The 14,988-nt window shown below is 38.8% G+C and overlaps 1 protein-coding gene across 1 annotated transcript; it reads right to left on the reverse strand.

Moving 5' to 3' along the window:
- Window positions 1-634: 634 nt before the first annotated feature.
- On the reverse strand, window positions 635-14,251 carry BRD7 (bromodomain containing 7). Its single transcript, XM_027732556.2, has 17 exons — window positions 14,142-14,251; window positions 13,636-13,844; window positions 12,738-12,867; window positions 12,279-12,336; window positions 11,025-11,169; window positions 9,646-9,756; window positions 9,137-9,321; window positions 8,231-8,354; window positions 7,533-7,608; window positions 6,855-6,962; window positions 6,103-6,235; window positions 5,111-5,222; window positions 3,894-3,950; window positions 2,952-3,063; window positions 2,671-2,814; window positions 2,079-2,222; window positions 635-1,157 (listed from the first exon to the last, which is right to left on the reverse strand). Exons 1-17 carry the CDS (start codon window positions 14,188-14,190, stop codon window positions 1,093-1,095), a joined length of 1,962 nt encoding a protein of 653 aa, XP_027588357.2. The 5' UTR covers window positions 14,191-14,251; the 3' UTR covers window positions 635-1,092.
- Between the last annotated feature and the right edge of the window lie 737 nt (window positions 14,252-14,988).

Genomic DNA, 14,988 nt, shown 5'->3' on the forward strand with positions numbered 1-14,988 from the left:
GGAATTCATGATCCTGCTTTGCCTTTAAGTTACCTCTTAGTTCAGTTCCCTGCCACTGCACACATCAGTGATGGCTGATCAGATGGAACTGGAACACTACATGACATTCCTCTTCAAGTCCAAGGCTATACTGGAATCATGGAGTAAAAAGAAGCAATATTTAAAAATTAAGGATGCCTGTGGTAAAAGCTGTGCGTAGCACTGTGATGGTGTGAGAGTAAGTGATGAGCCTTCTTGGATGAGTCACTGGCTCCACCTGTAACACTGCTAGAATTCTCTGTGCCTAAGAGCTGTGCTGTTGGTCTGCTTTCTCTGCAGCTTTGGTGAACAGGGAAGTGACTTAACGTGAGGAGGCTTCTAAATATATGCTCCTTTCTGATAAGCAAACCTAGAATCATTACCCAGACAGTGTCTAGTAATACCTCCAAGTAATATGAAGAATTGTCTACCCGAGTGTTTCTGAGTCCACTGTACTGCTGCTGACAGCAGGTGGCTTTGTTAGTCTCACCTGCTGGTCTCACCTAAGCTTGCCCCCAAGTTTCGGGATATGTGAGGAGAGAGTGAGGTTTCTCTAAGAGATTCATGCACATTCAAAGTTTCACAAAGCTGAGCTTTTGTTAATTCATCACACACATTGGTTTTATATAAAAAGTTTATTTCTCTTCCTCATGTTCAAGAGAGTTGCACAGTAATTTTAAAAAGGGGAAGTTGCATGTTCAGATACTACTGACGTTTGCACTAACCAGACTCAGAGACAGAGTCTATATGTTGCATTTAGAAACTTCTGGCTGAGTCCCTGCACCGTATATAGGCACATTTTCACTATGCTTTGACTTTTCCAAACACTTGACAATCTAGGAAAACTTAAATGCTTTAAAATAATACAGAATGCAAAAAGAATAATTTAGTGCATTTATGGAGCAGAAGTAACTCTAATACAAACCCTTCAACTTCAAAAGCCATCAGTTCCAAAATTTAATAAACAAAAGTAGTTTAACACACAATATACACATATGGTGAATGCACCTGAAGGACCTTTACCTGGTTCTTAAACAGAATCAAACAGACAGAACTGTAAACTGAACTGAGCCTTCAGCCTGTAACTGCGCCACACTCGTTTTCAGGGATGGTGATGGTCTTTTTAGGCTCTTCAAAGTCTGAAAGTTTACAACAGATACCAGGTCACTGAACACATAAAATGTTCAAGTGAAAGACATGCATATAGAGCAGAGCACTCCTCAAGTAATTTGCTATTTGTGCAGATAGTCCTTTGTTAGCTGTACTGCAACAGTCCCAGAAAATCCTGTGTTTTAGTTGGTTCTGTTACACAGCCTCTCTGGTGCAGAGCTATGAGTAAGAAAGTGCTCAATAATTTTGAAATTGAAATTTCTTGAGCAGTTTCCTTGAGAATATGAAGAAGTTCTTAAAGTAATCCTGCTCTTTCAGTTAAAATGTTATTTAAGGAAAACTTTAATAAGCCACAGATTGAGTAAATTTGTTGTGTGAATTACATTTCTTGAGAGGAAGTTCTCCTCTGCCTTATCCCTTATTACCTATCTGGGTATGCTTTGGCCATGCATGTGCCACAAGGGGCAGGTCTGGTTTTGATATTGAGACTTTCCACTGACCAGACTCCCTAATCCAGCAAAAACAGCCGTTACTTTTGGTTGGATGAAGGTGCTGTCAACTTACAAAGCATGACAGCTGGCCAAATTAAGCAAAAGGAGTGCACAGCCAAAAGCCTGGAGGAGAAGGAAGCACGAAGTCCTTGTTTCAGCAAGTGAGGAATTTTAACTCCTCTGCAAATTCACAGTAAATGGAAAACTAAAACTGAATGAAGTGCCAAGCTTTAAAATTTGGCAATGCTGTAAGATGGATGGTAAAGTAACTACATTCCATATATCCAAAAGATTAACTTTGGACTGAGACCAAAGACAGCAACTTTCCATTTGAAACAGAATTTAAAAAGAAGTGAAAACTGGAACTACGCTACTGCAATTTCTACCACAAGCCAGTCTTAATGATTTGCAGATGTGGTTTTGTTTCTATGATGCTATGATATGTTTTTGTATACTCACCCTCTGTCAAATCTACCCAGCTGTCTTCTGCGTCAGGTACAGGAACTGAGATTCCCATTGCTTTCCGGATTCCATATGTACTAACAATATCACCTGGAGTCACTTGTTGTGCAAGTTCTTTCAGGTTATTGGTTACTCTCTCAGCTAGAAAAGACAAGTGCATGTATTTATATGCTATGTACAGACACAAACCCGCTGGAAGAGTGTCTGACTGGTATTAACTGGTGTAACACGGCAGACCGGTAACCAGATCCAACCTGGACCAAAGCTGTCCTTGCAATAAGAACTTTGTTATAATTAAGCAACCCTTGTTCAAAGACACTTTGTAAAACTCATGGAGTTAGAGGTGTTTGGCTATTGTCTGTCCTGTGGCATTAGAGAAAGCTCCAATCAGTCTAGGGACATTTACAAATAAAGAGGAAATACCTGCAATTACTGTTCAAAACTTTCATTTGGCTTTACATACAGAAAAATTTAATCTTCTAGGCCTAACAGGGCACGTATTCTGCACTTGAAATTCTTTCTTTCTTGGAGTTGAGACAAGTTGGGACTTATCAATTCTGCAAGAACGATCAGAAAAAAGTGTATTTACCCAAGTGCATTTCCCTGTAAGATGGACCCAGAAGACAAATCATATTAGGGGGTGGTTTTGTACTTAGTCGTTCGTTTTGAGCATCCTGCAGTTCTCTGAGCAGCTTTGTTGTTTCATCAAGTTTCCTCTGGAAGATTTCAGCCTCTGTTTAAGAGGAAAAGAAAGTCCTGATTAGTAAGAGAGTATATTTACTTATGTTATGATATAAAATATGGTAAAGGACTGAGAAACTGAAACAGTTACAGATAAATATCAGAATTATGACTACCAAGAAAACTCACCCTCAGAATCAAACTCTTCTATAGGCATACCAAAGTTTGTGACTGCCTTTAGTGCTGTAAGTCTGTCATTATTAACAGCATCCAACCTGGCAGCAATATCAATTTCCATAATCTGAAGAAAAAAAAAAGGCAGCAAGTAATAATTTAGATAATACTTAGCTCAGCCTTGAAACAACAAAATTGTTTTGGGAAAATCAGAACATGAAGTCAAAGTTAGTCTGCTCTGCAAAACAGGTGAACATACAGAGGGAAAGCTGAAAAGACACCTTACTGTTCTACAGTTACTCAGTTTACTATTCTATTTCATATCCAAATAGAAAATGACATCTGCCAAAACCCCTGGGGACATGCACAAATGATGTAGTAATTTAGGACCAGCATCCCAATTAAAAAACAACTTAAAAATTCCTTGAGCTCACTTAAAGCAGATTTTATTGAATATCTGTGCCAAAATTCAAGAGGAATCTGGGCACTGGCTGCACATGAAGGCTTCAGAAGAGCAGCCCTTGCCCTAAAACTGCTTTCTCTAACTGAGCAAAGTTTGGGTGCAATGATTTGAAAGCTCTATTATATTGCCTGCAGGGGCACAAAGCGAGAACTTCTCCAAGACCACTATGTATCATGTGGCATCTTAAATTTATATTACAAGTTCATGTTAAACCAGACTAGATTAAGATAAAACCAAAACTATAGCTCCCAACAATCACAAACAAAAATATATAAGCATTTTCTTCCAGTTCTCTCGACATACAGTTAAGACAACTTTTTGGAGAATCTTAGTCTCTTAATGCCTAAAAGGAGCACGTCATTGTCGTGAGTCCTGGTGTGTATTTAGAGCTTGTCAAAGTCTCAGTGTGGCTGCACAGGCCTTACAGTTGCAGGAGTTTTATACCTGTGGGCTTAGGTTGGTTAGAGGAGTTAATTAATATAGAAAAAATTTACCTTTACATCTTTTATTGCATCACTTCTTTCATGTGGGCCTTCAGCTTCCTCCAGTGGCTGAGTAGATTTTTAAAGAAGGCATCAAAATTACTCTCTTAAGTTCAAAGTAAAATCTTACAAAATGCAGTACTTTTAAAGGGAAGTAAATATACAATGTCATAATGAGCTTCCTCTGTAAAGTAAGTTACAATGCAGCTATTTTTTAGGGTCTTTCCTGAGATATTGTTTACTAAAATACGTTTTAACAGCATAGGTTTTATTGCTCTTTGTAAAGTTCAGATGTGATGTCACATCACAGAATATTTACGGGGGTCAGGAAGAAAAGGAAGGGTGTTTATTAATGGCTGAAATGTTTTCTGTTTCTGAACATAACTGTATTTCTCTTAATACTGGCAACAGTAAGTGGCTGAACCCTGTCAGTCAGTGCCACTATTGGGTACTAGAAAAGAGCTGAACTCATAATGCTAAGCAAAGGTCTGAACTGAGGCTAAAACACGATCTTTAGTCCACAAACTATTTCTGGTATTGATTTAGGTAATATTTGACCCATTAGTAAAAGGCTACAATCTCTTAATTTCAACAGTTTGTATTGATTTGAAACTCAAAGCAAGACTTTTAGTTAACAGGAACTGCCCTGAGGAGATTCTCAAATAATTCTTGGATTGTCAATTAAGTCATCAAATCTTTGATTCCAGTCAGGTTTAGCATAGACATGACTGAGATCTCCTAAGAATTTGAAGAGTCAGTATTTGGTATCTTTACACAGCAGATATTTGAGTTTAAAAGCACTGCACCAAGTAAAGTAGAAAACTGCTTACTAATTCTCCTGAACTAAACAGTGGCTGCTTGAAACATGACAAACTTTTCATGGAAACAAGAAAGCCTGTCAATCATCACATCATTTCTAAACAACTACTTATTGCTATTTGCTTACTAAATGGAACAGGAGCCAGTGATAATGAGAATGGGAAAGCAGACAAAGAATGTGTGACTATGTCTATATCTACAGCATGTTGTTAATATTCATGTTTCACTAATTAACAAGTCAGAATAATCTCTTTCCAGAAAATGCAGCCACTGTAGGCAAAGATCAATTTTCACTTTCAAATGTTACCAATTAAAAGGGAGCCCATCAATAGGATCAGCATCATCTTTCTCTTGCTTTAGAGCTTGTGTGCTAAAACCAAAGACCAGACAGTATTCAAATCCACTCTTACCATTTCTAGTTCTCTGAGAGCTCTAGAATGTCCTCCTTTAGTTAGGACATCAAGCAAACTATCAGCCATTAAGAGAGGATAATCTTGGGATTTCATAAAAAAATCTTGAATACTGAAAGAATAAAGATAGTTAAGGTAACTACTTTCATATCAAACATTTAATGCAAAAAAGTTATGTAAGGTCAAACCAATGTGTACAGCATGGAGAATACAAAAAGTAGCACAGGATTTGATGTAAATGGCTTGCTTTAGTTTAATCAGCCTTCTGTAGCTGGGGAACTCATTCAGAATGTGAAAACTGGAAAAACTTGGAAAAGTGTACTGGCTCAGGCACCTTCACAGCATGAAAGCAAACTTGCACAGGCATTTCATGTTTACACTTAAATATTCCCCCATTTCATATGAATTTATACAATGTGTATGCTATTTGTGAAATTCTCATAAAACAAAAGGGCTTTGAAGTTTTTATAATCAAGAATAATAAAAACAGTAAGAATTAATTATTTTTACTGTAGTAAATAATATGAAATTTAGGCAGAATACACACTATTAAAGGATTATATTGGGAACCACTGTGTTTGGACTCAGCTCTCCCACTATCCACTGTGTCCACAGTAGTTTGGTCAGCATTTGACATTCAAGGCTGTAATTAATTTTAATTAATGCTAAAAAAAATCCAGTTTGTATAAACATTTGTACCACTCAACATTTTTCTAGCTTTGAACTTGAGTCCTTCAGTTAGTTATAAATACATTTAAGTTTTAGACAGGGTGTTCCTAGGGATTAGTAGTATCAAAATTCTTCCACCTTGGCTAATTTCACTTTAGAGGCAGGTTCTTTTACTAAGTATTTGCTTTTTAAACAAACAAAACTCCCTGAGCTACGAAGACAGCAGTGAAATCATTCCACAGCAAAGACAGCCCATGCTGCAGAGAGCTGCACAGAACTGCTTCGGGACATGTAAGCTGTACTATGCATCCTGGTTGGGTTACCTGGAAGATCCTTGATTAGAGTCTTCCCCGTATGTTGAATAGATTAAGTCAGAATCTTCTTTGCTTATGTTGGCAAATGTAGAATCGTAGGTTGGCGCATAGGAACTAAAGGGTCCATAATTCAAGTATGTCACTAATGAATAACAACAGTATTAATTACTGTGATATGCACGCATCAGATAAAATGAGAAAGGGCAGTAAAACAATCCCAGAAAAGAAATTTTTAGGAATGTATTTCTTAAGGTGAAAACGAGCTTTCACAGAACACCACCTGTTCACACTGTAACATCTTTTAGTAACCTCTAAATCAAATGCATTTGTATTTGCAAATGTGTCATTAACAACACTGTGTGCCTTAGCACAGTAGGAACAGCCTCATGCTGGTAACAGGTTCTCAGGCTTTCCCCTAGGCTCTTTGAAAGCTACCAGAACCCTTTCTTTATCTAGTAGTTTCTCTTCTCAATGAAGATGAATAGTAAATATGCTGCCCCTTTTTTAAGTGCAAATTAAGCTGGACTTTGACGTGCTATTTAGTTGTGTCATAGACACAAAGAATCACAGAATGGTTTGGCTTAGAAGGGACCTTAAAGACCATCTAGTTCCAACCCCCTTGCCACGGGAAGGGACATGTCATAATGCGCTTTGTCATTAAAAAAACCCCCTAGTTCCAAATTTGTGTGCTAGTAATGAGATCAATGTATTTTGTTCATGTAAAGAGGATTATATTTAAAAAAAAAATAATCAGCACTTACCTGGAGTAACCTTGTTTCTTTTATCTTCTTTGAACCCTTGTAACGTATTAACTCCTGACTGAAGCCTTCCTGCTGTCATACCCAGCTTCACAGGGCAGTAACCCGGTTCTTCAGTAGGATATATCAAAATACAGAAACAGAGAAGGCATATGAAGATGTCTAAACTCATTCAACACTCATATCTAGAAACTCAGAATAGACAGGACGTGACTCTCAAAGTGTTTTCCTCTCCAAATGTTTCATACTGAAGTCTGTGTGACAAAATGATTTGGGACCCAGGCAGTTCCCAGTCTCGGAATATCTGTGATCTTTTGGGTCAGCAGATACTGCACTCTGTACATGGACCAGACTTAAGAGGATCCCAAGAATTAAACGTGCCCAAGCACATAGCAGGTAGTCTCTTCCCTAACAATAAAAGCTTTCTCTTGCAGCTCTCACAAAGGGCTGACACAAAACAGAGAAGCAACAGCCACTGAGGGCTCCCTCCAGCTGCTCCTAACAACAGCCACAACTGAAACCCATCTACGTGATCCCTCAGCTGCAGCTTTTGCAATCCAGATCTTTATCAGATTGAAAGAGGCATTCAGTTCTTGGTTGGGATTTGCTGATCTGCCCCTGCAAAGAAGCAGCAGACAAGGTAGGTGGAAGTGGCTTGTTACCTGAACTGTGCCAACTTACCTCCTGCAGTAAGGTCAACTGGATTAAGAAGGCCCAGAGTTGTTGTACCATCTGGTTTTCTTCTTTCAAATTCACACTGAAATAAGACCAGACTATATTAATTTACATAGTAGTTGAAATTCCTTCTCCTTAAACTAATAAAAACATCCAATGAAGTGTCCTACCTACAGGAATCAGAAAGGAAGATCAGTCACTCAGAAGTGAGTGCTGCTCTATAAATTTTTATTGGCACTAGATACAACTGTAGTATTGGTATAGGCACAAGGAATTAAGAAATTATGATAAACATTAATGTTTCTGCAGGGACCAAGAGATAAAAAATGTAATTCATATAGAAAATGAAATGGGCACAGGATTACCAACCTGGGTCCTTCTGTAATGTTAATAACCTTTGATCAAATATGTGCCTGTTTCAGAATGATGAGGTTTTTACAGGTCAGATTTGAAATATTTTCTTCAGGCTCCTACTTTACCAACAATTTCTGAAAATTTAAGCTCAGCTCGCTCTGTTGACAAAATTCAGTGTGCATTCAACTGATGTGCCTTTTTAACCCTTAGGATGTCAGACAGATGATCACTCATGTAAAATGGTGTAAGCTGTAGCAAAAGCACACGATGAGTTTCAACTAACCTAAGATGCTGAGGAAATCTGGTTTGTGGAGAAAGTGAATGGAGCTACCAAACACACAAAGATTTACCTGGCTGTTTGCAAGTCTTCTGGTTAACTTGCCTCCAGATTCTCTAACAATACGATCAATCTGCTCCTGTTCCCTTTCCAAGCTATTGCTTCGTAATTTGTCTTCAAGCAGGTCTTTGTCCTTCCTGTGAATAACACCCACACAACTCAGTTACCAGCCTCAGCACCAACTGGCTAAACAGCACTAAAGGATACCATGACAAAATTTAGCCAACTCTGTAAACTGGTTTTGTACACAACTAACAACAGAAAACTGTCATTTAATATGACTGTATTTAATACAGCTGGGAAAGGCAGGTGGTACAAGTTCACATCAGGAAATGCTTTTTTATGTTAGTAACTGTAAATGTCTCTGTGTAAAGGTCTCCCACAAAATTTTTGGTATATTACATACTCCCAATTTTAGAATCTAGTATCCATCTACCTAAGGATTTAGTATTTTGAAACCTGGTATTTCTAGACATTAAAAGCTATTTCAGGAAGCACATTTTCTGTAGCCAGGCAGTTACATGTTTCAAATACAACTACTATGCCAAAAAAAAAGAAAGTAACTGAAACTGGGTTTATAGTTATTTATGCCAAAATGTTTAAAAGGACACGTTTGTGAGTTTTCTCCAAAACTACACTAGTTCTGTGAAATGAACACTAAAATAGAAAATAACTGAAGGAATGGAGTTGATGAGCAGTACCAGGTTATCTACATGCAAAAATGATGGTATCATAAATTATTCTAAACTTAATTGGTTTTAGCATATGGGGACACTTCATATAAGTGTTGCTCCTTTGAGATGAAGATGTTTTAGCGTATAAGCAAAGAGAGAACCTGCATCCTCTGGTCCCTAAGTCACCTTGTTTCAGTAGCATTTAAAGGATGTATCCTATAATTGTTACTTAGATAATACTTCACTTTTTGTGTTCTTTGCTAGGTGATTTGAATGCTTTGGTGTCACCATCCATAGGTTCTCCCTTGTCTTTCCCAGGACCATTTTCATCTTCCCCAGTTTGCTGCAGTTCTGTCTTGTCCTTCTGCTTCCTTGTCTTCTGCAGGTCAGCCATGAATTCTATACTTTGTTTCAGGCTCTGAATTCTCTCCTAAAAAACACCAAAATCCTTTTATTTGTTTCTTCAAAGAATCTTTCTGTAACCTACACATAGAGGTTGATTTTATTTCAGCTCTTTCTTTCTTCAACTAGCAAATATAAATGCAGTTTAGAAAATTAAATAAAAAATGCGACTATTTCTTCAATAACTGATCTGGCAGCAGTAGTAAAACAATGTACTACTTAAATTCCAATATACAAGCATTTGACAAATATTAAGCAAGTTTTTATTAATTTTCATGAAATCGCTGTAAAAAGAGGGATCAAAAAAAGAAGCAGCATATTTTTTAATATTTTGGTTTGTATTTTTTATTACCTGGCTAAGTATCTTCATCCCTGAGTGCAGAAGTTTTTTTGCAGCTTTGTAGTAAATGGTGTCTGGTTTGTTGTAAATCATTGCATTAGTACACATCAGTTTGAAGTTATCCTGTACAAACATTAATAATTTTGGAATGAAAGTTAAAATTTTATAGTGTACTATACCTTGTTGAAAGTGCAGTGTCTTGAGCTTTAGGGAAAAAACCCTTAAAGAACATTTTTAATGAATGAATTTAAGAAATCTATTAAAAATGTAAACAGAAATAAGTATGCAACTTCATTTTGAGACTTGAATCTCTCAGCCCAACAAGCATTCTGAAAGTATTCTTAAGTATTGTTTGCAATTAAAGTTTAAAAAGTTTTAATGGAAGCTCTCATAGCTACACTTGCCTACCTCCTGACCAATCAGTAGTCATTAAAACAAAAAGTGAAGCAACACAAATAAGACAATGAAAAGCTGCAGTTCAAAGTTAAACTATTACAAAGAACACACTAATGTTACAATGTCTTCAGTTAGAATGAAGAAACATCAGCTTGTTTGAATTTCATTTCTGGAGTAACTGATCTAGAAACTGCACTTCTATACCCACTGCAAAGCCTCTATAGGCTTTGTTTTATCACATTCTCAGCTGTTTACAGAGACAAAGTTAAAATTAAAAACTAACCAGAAACAGGGAATATTCTTCTGTAGTTTCAGAGATCTAAAGAAGTATGTGCAAGAAAATACAACCAATACTATTAACTAGCATCTTACCTAACTGTTAATTACATACAAAGTACATCTCTCAGGTCCTCATCTAGCCCAGTAAAGAACTAGAGTATTTCTGCTGAAGGAAACAGAACGAAACAAGGCCACACAGATTTTAAAAGCTTCAGGGGCTTTCAAAACAGGCCCTTCAATGCACTGGACATGCTGCAGCACAGGCTAAGTGGGTGCTGTCAACAGGACAGAGCTCATCATGCCTTCACTTGCTGTTCATCTACATGACCAGATAAGCCTGGAAAAAGTAAGACAGGCAAAGCCAATGAATTGACCACTCCTTGTTTTTGGAGAGGCAATACCTTAAACAAAAAAGAGCAGTCTGACAAAAATGCTAACATTTTAATTCTTAAGTAAAGATCTAAAATGACAGGCTGAAGGACAAACTGACAGGTTCCTAAAATCACCTGCAGCTTTTTGAGATGTGGATTTACAAACCAGAACTGTTTTTTCTTTTACTTTCAGAACTTATTTGGTTACAAAAATTCAACAAGAAGCATTACTTCAAGCAGAACTACTAGTTCTTTCTGGAATCTTCATATTCTCATAAAATCCTACAGCTCAAGTCAATTGAGCATAATACTTCTCTGTAGTCAAAACAAAATTTAAAGTACTACCTTTAATTCTTCTATGGACTGGTACCCATTGTTCTTGATCTTCTCTTTCATGGTACTAAAATCCATTGGGTTTTTAATGATCATGGAATAGCCAGGGGCAATAAAGTCAGTCACAGGAAATGAAAAGAAAGAACTTGGATCCTTTCTGTCAAGAAATGAAAGACGGTTTTTTATGTTTCAACTTATAACAAAGAGTTTGGAATGAAATAGAAAGGAAAGAACTAAGCTGAAAAGGAATCAGAAACATAAAGCTAGAAATGGCTTGTGTCAGCATAATCATTCACTTTTGAGGCTGAAAAGATCTCACAGGCAAACCCATACACCAAAAAAGTGCTGCAAACATATTCTAGAAGTTATTTCTATATTTAGATAAGTACCCCTGTTCCCAAGATGAAAAAAAAACCTAAACTTTTTCTTTTAAGGCTTTGGATTTTCATAAAGGGGTTTATGAACCCCTTTTCATAAAGGGGTATATGAATTATGGTATAATTAAGTTATTAAAAAATAAAGGAACAAATGTCATAAGAATGTATTCTTGTAATTCATCGCTTACTCTGAAGTTATCAGAAGGGAAAGCTTGTTGCTAAAAGTTGTGATAGAATGTGTGTATTTGTGTTAATTTTCAGGTTGTGTAAAATAGTTTTTTTACAGTAACATATCCTAAGACTTTCAGTGATCTCGGACATACAGTGACATTCCTGGGTGTTTCTACCAGCATTAAAATCAAAGGGAAAGATCGTTCAACTACTCTTGTACAAAAGTCAAGAAAGATTTTCTTAAACCAGAGACTGCCTGAAAGAACTGCAAATTTGAATATTTTAATCAAAAGACATTTGGTTAATAAGACAGCAAGAGAACATATTTGAAGTTTTCAAGTGCATATTTCCTTTTTATAGTAAATAATGCTAAAATAGGAAAACTTAAGGTAAAAGAAGTTTTGGCAAGTTGATTCCAAACTCTTGTGTCTCCCTTTCAAAAGGTTGTTATGAACAAAGCATTGCATTATTGGAAAATTGTCCTGGTTTGGAAGTTTTTTAAAATACTATACACTTGAAACTGGATGTGTTTACAAGAAGCTTAAGCTGAGGAGAACTTCTAAGTACACGTTCTTAAACTAGTATTTAAATTCCTAAAATAGCCCTCTTAGCAAGATATTTAGCAATAATATTTTAACTGAACTTTTTCTATGCCTCTTCCCTTACTGTATGTTATTTTCATTCCACGGCTCTAAAAGCCTGTAGCACAGACATTTACCTCTGCAGCTGCCTCATGAGTTGATTCAGAGCTTCTTGAAGTGGTGTCTGCTCCACCTCTAGATCAAAAAGAAGTGGGGAGAAAACGGTGTGAGACAGAACTGACTGCAAGAGGCATTAAACTTCCAAGATATTAGAAATCAACTGAACAAAACTGATGCAACTTGAGAATTAATTCAATATGAAAGAAAAGAATACAGTGGCAAACCCCACAATACATACAAGGGATCTACTTTTCTCATTGCCCTTACTTGACATTCTGCTCACTCTGACACTGGTACCAGATACCACTCTGCAAAACAAGGATACAGTAACCTAATTCCAAATTTTTGAACAAGATGGAGAAGAACAGAGATGGCAAAAAATATCACATCACTTCTTATAGAAACAAAGAAAAATAAAACATGAGTCAATTAAAGAGAAAAGGAATTAGCAAAAGAAACTTCTTTTCCCCCCCTACCTTCCTGCTTTGATAAAGTGCTCGTCAGTGGTTTCTCTGGTGACAATTCCATCCTGACAGGGGTCTGACATTTCATTTCCTGTTCTCCCTCACTGTCTGCATGGTCTCGATCTCGTTTCTTTTTATCCTCCTAGGAAAGATTGTTATGGAAACTTAACAGCACCTGCAAACTCAGCTTTGTTACTGTACATAACGCTCTCCGGATTTTTCAAAACAACCTCAACGAATTTAAAAAATAAGAATAGTTTGTCTTTAAAAACGTTGTATTCTTTATGTACTGTCTCCATCTGCTGGACACTGAAGTAATTCAGCCATACAATGCAATGTATCACTGAATTAGTCTTTTAGAAAATGTGACAGCTGTCTGGTGTGTGTCTCTCAAAAGTGGGACAGGAACAACTCCGCAGAGAGAATTGTCCTAAGACGATTTTTTTAAAGTTTTAGAAAAACTAAGTAAGAAATAGTCAGGAAATTTAAGATTAGAGGTACTCATAGTACTTCAAAAAAAGTGTTATAATTACTTACCACGTTAAGAACCCTGACAAGGAAATGCTTTTTTTTTTAGTTTTTAATTAAGAACTTGTGAAGTCTTCTTTATGTTTTATATAAACGGATTTGTTTAGACACAGAATTCCCCTCCCCTTTTCAATTCTCTGTGCTTTTATACTTGCTAATACTTTTCAAAAAATTAGAAATTTCAGATTATTCATCTTTTTCCAATAAGAGTACTTGGGAAAAAGGAATCAGCAAAGCTAATACACCGAGTTTGAATGTATTTCAGTTTAAAAGTACAGGTTACAGTCGTATCTGCTCCCCTTCTGATGTGAAGCCCAGAGAAAGGCAGAGTTGCTGCTTTTTTTTTTTCCTTTTCCTAAAATGCAGTTGCATGAACACATACCTTAACTTTTCTCTTTCTCTTCTCCTTTTCTTCTCCGGGAACTTGTTTTTCCCCTTTCTTTCTTTTTTTCCTTTTTCTGTCCTTGTGTTTTTCATGCTCAGATTTGTCTTCGTAGAGGGCGGAATCAAGTCCCGCATTTCCAGTGGAGAGTTCAGCAACTTCGCTTCCTCCAACTTTCAGCACCAGTTTCAGCGGCTTTTCCACATATTCTTAAACCGGCAGAGAAACCAACCGTGAGTACCGCAGAAAACACACTCCCCAGCCCGAACAACCCTGCACCGCCTCAGGCTCCTTCCAAAGCCTGTCACTGCCCCAGGTTTAATTTCCAGACCCTCTTGCTGCCTCTCCCCCACACAGAGCCGAGCCCGACGCGCATCTCCCCGCGCCGGGCCCGCCGGCGGAGCCAGGGCCGCGCTCCCCCCGCGCTGCCGCAGCCTCACACCCAACTTCCCAAACGGCCCCGGGGTCTGAGGGCCCGCCCGGCTGCCCTCCCTGTCAAGACCCACCCTCGTAGGGGTGTTTGTCCGACTTGTGCTTCTTGTGCTTCTTGCCCATGGCCGCGGCCCGGCCCGCCCGCTGCGGCCGCGCTGTTGTGCCTGAGCCCGGCCCGGCCCCGCCGACCGGCGGAACCGATGGCGGCGCGCGTCGCCCCCTGGCGGCCTGGAGGTCCGGCGCAGGCGCAGTGGAGGGCGGGCGCGGGGAGGCCGGGGCAGTGGTGGGATGTGTGATCCCTGATCTGTGATCTCTGTTCTCTGATCCCTGATCTGTGATCTCTGTTCTCTGATCCCTGATCTGTGATCCCTGACCCCTTCTGTGATCCCTGATCCATTATCCGCGCCTGTGAGCGGCGAGCTCGCGGCGTTTTCCCTTGTGATCATCCTCCTGGGCTCCTCGGGCATCGTTGCCTCTGCAGAGCCGTCACAGCGTCCTACAGGATCGTAGAATCGTCAGGGTTGAAAGGGACCTCTTAATATTATCAAGTCCAACCACCAGACCAGCACTGTAACCACTAAAGCACATCGCCCAGCGCCAGATCCAGGCGCCTCCTAAACTACCTCCGGGGATGGTGACTCCACCGCCGCCCTGGGCAGTGGTGGTGGAGTCACCATCCCCGGAGGTGGGATGGTGACTGATGCCTGACCAGCCGAACAGTGAAATATTTTTTCTAATACCTAATCTGAATCTCCTCTGTCCTGCGCCTCCCCTCAGCTTCCCACGCCCTGTCCCTTCATGCAGCCGCCAGCGATTTCCCTCCTGCTCCCCTGGAGATGCCCCTCGCTCCCAGCCCGAGGGCGCTGTGCCTTCAGCCCTGTCCCCACTTATTTCCCCCCGTGGGTCTCTGGAGCAGTGCAG

Source organism: Pipra filicauda, unplaced genomic scaffold (genome assembly GCF_003945595.2).
Source record: "Pipra filicauda isolate LSUMZ 115617 unplaced genomic scaffold, ASM394559v2 scaffold46_size3722508_pilon, whole genome shotgun sequence".
In the NCBI taxonomy this organism is placed as follows: Eukaryota; Metazoa; Chordata; class Aves; order Passeriformes; family Pipridae; genus Pipra; species Pipra filicauda.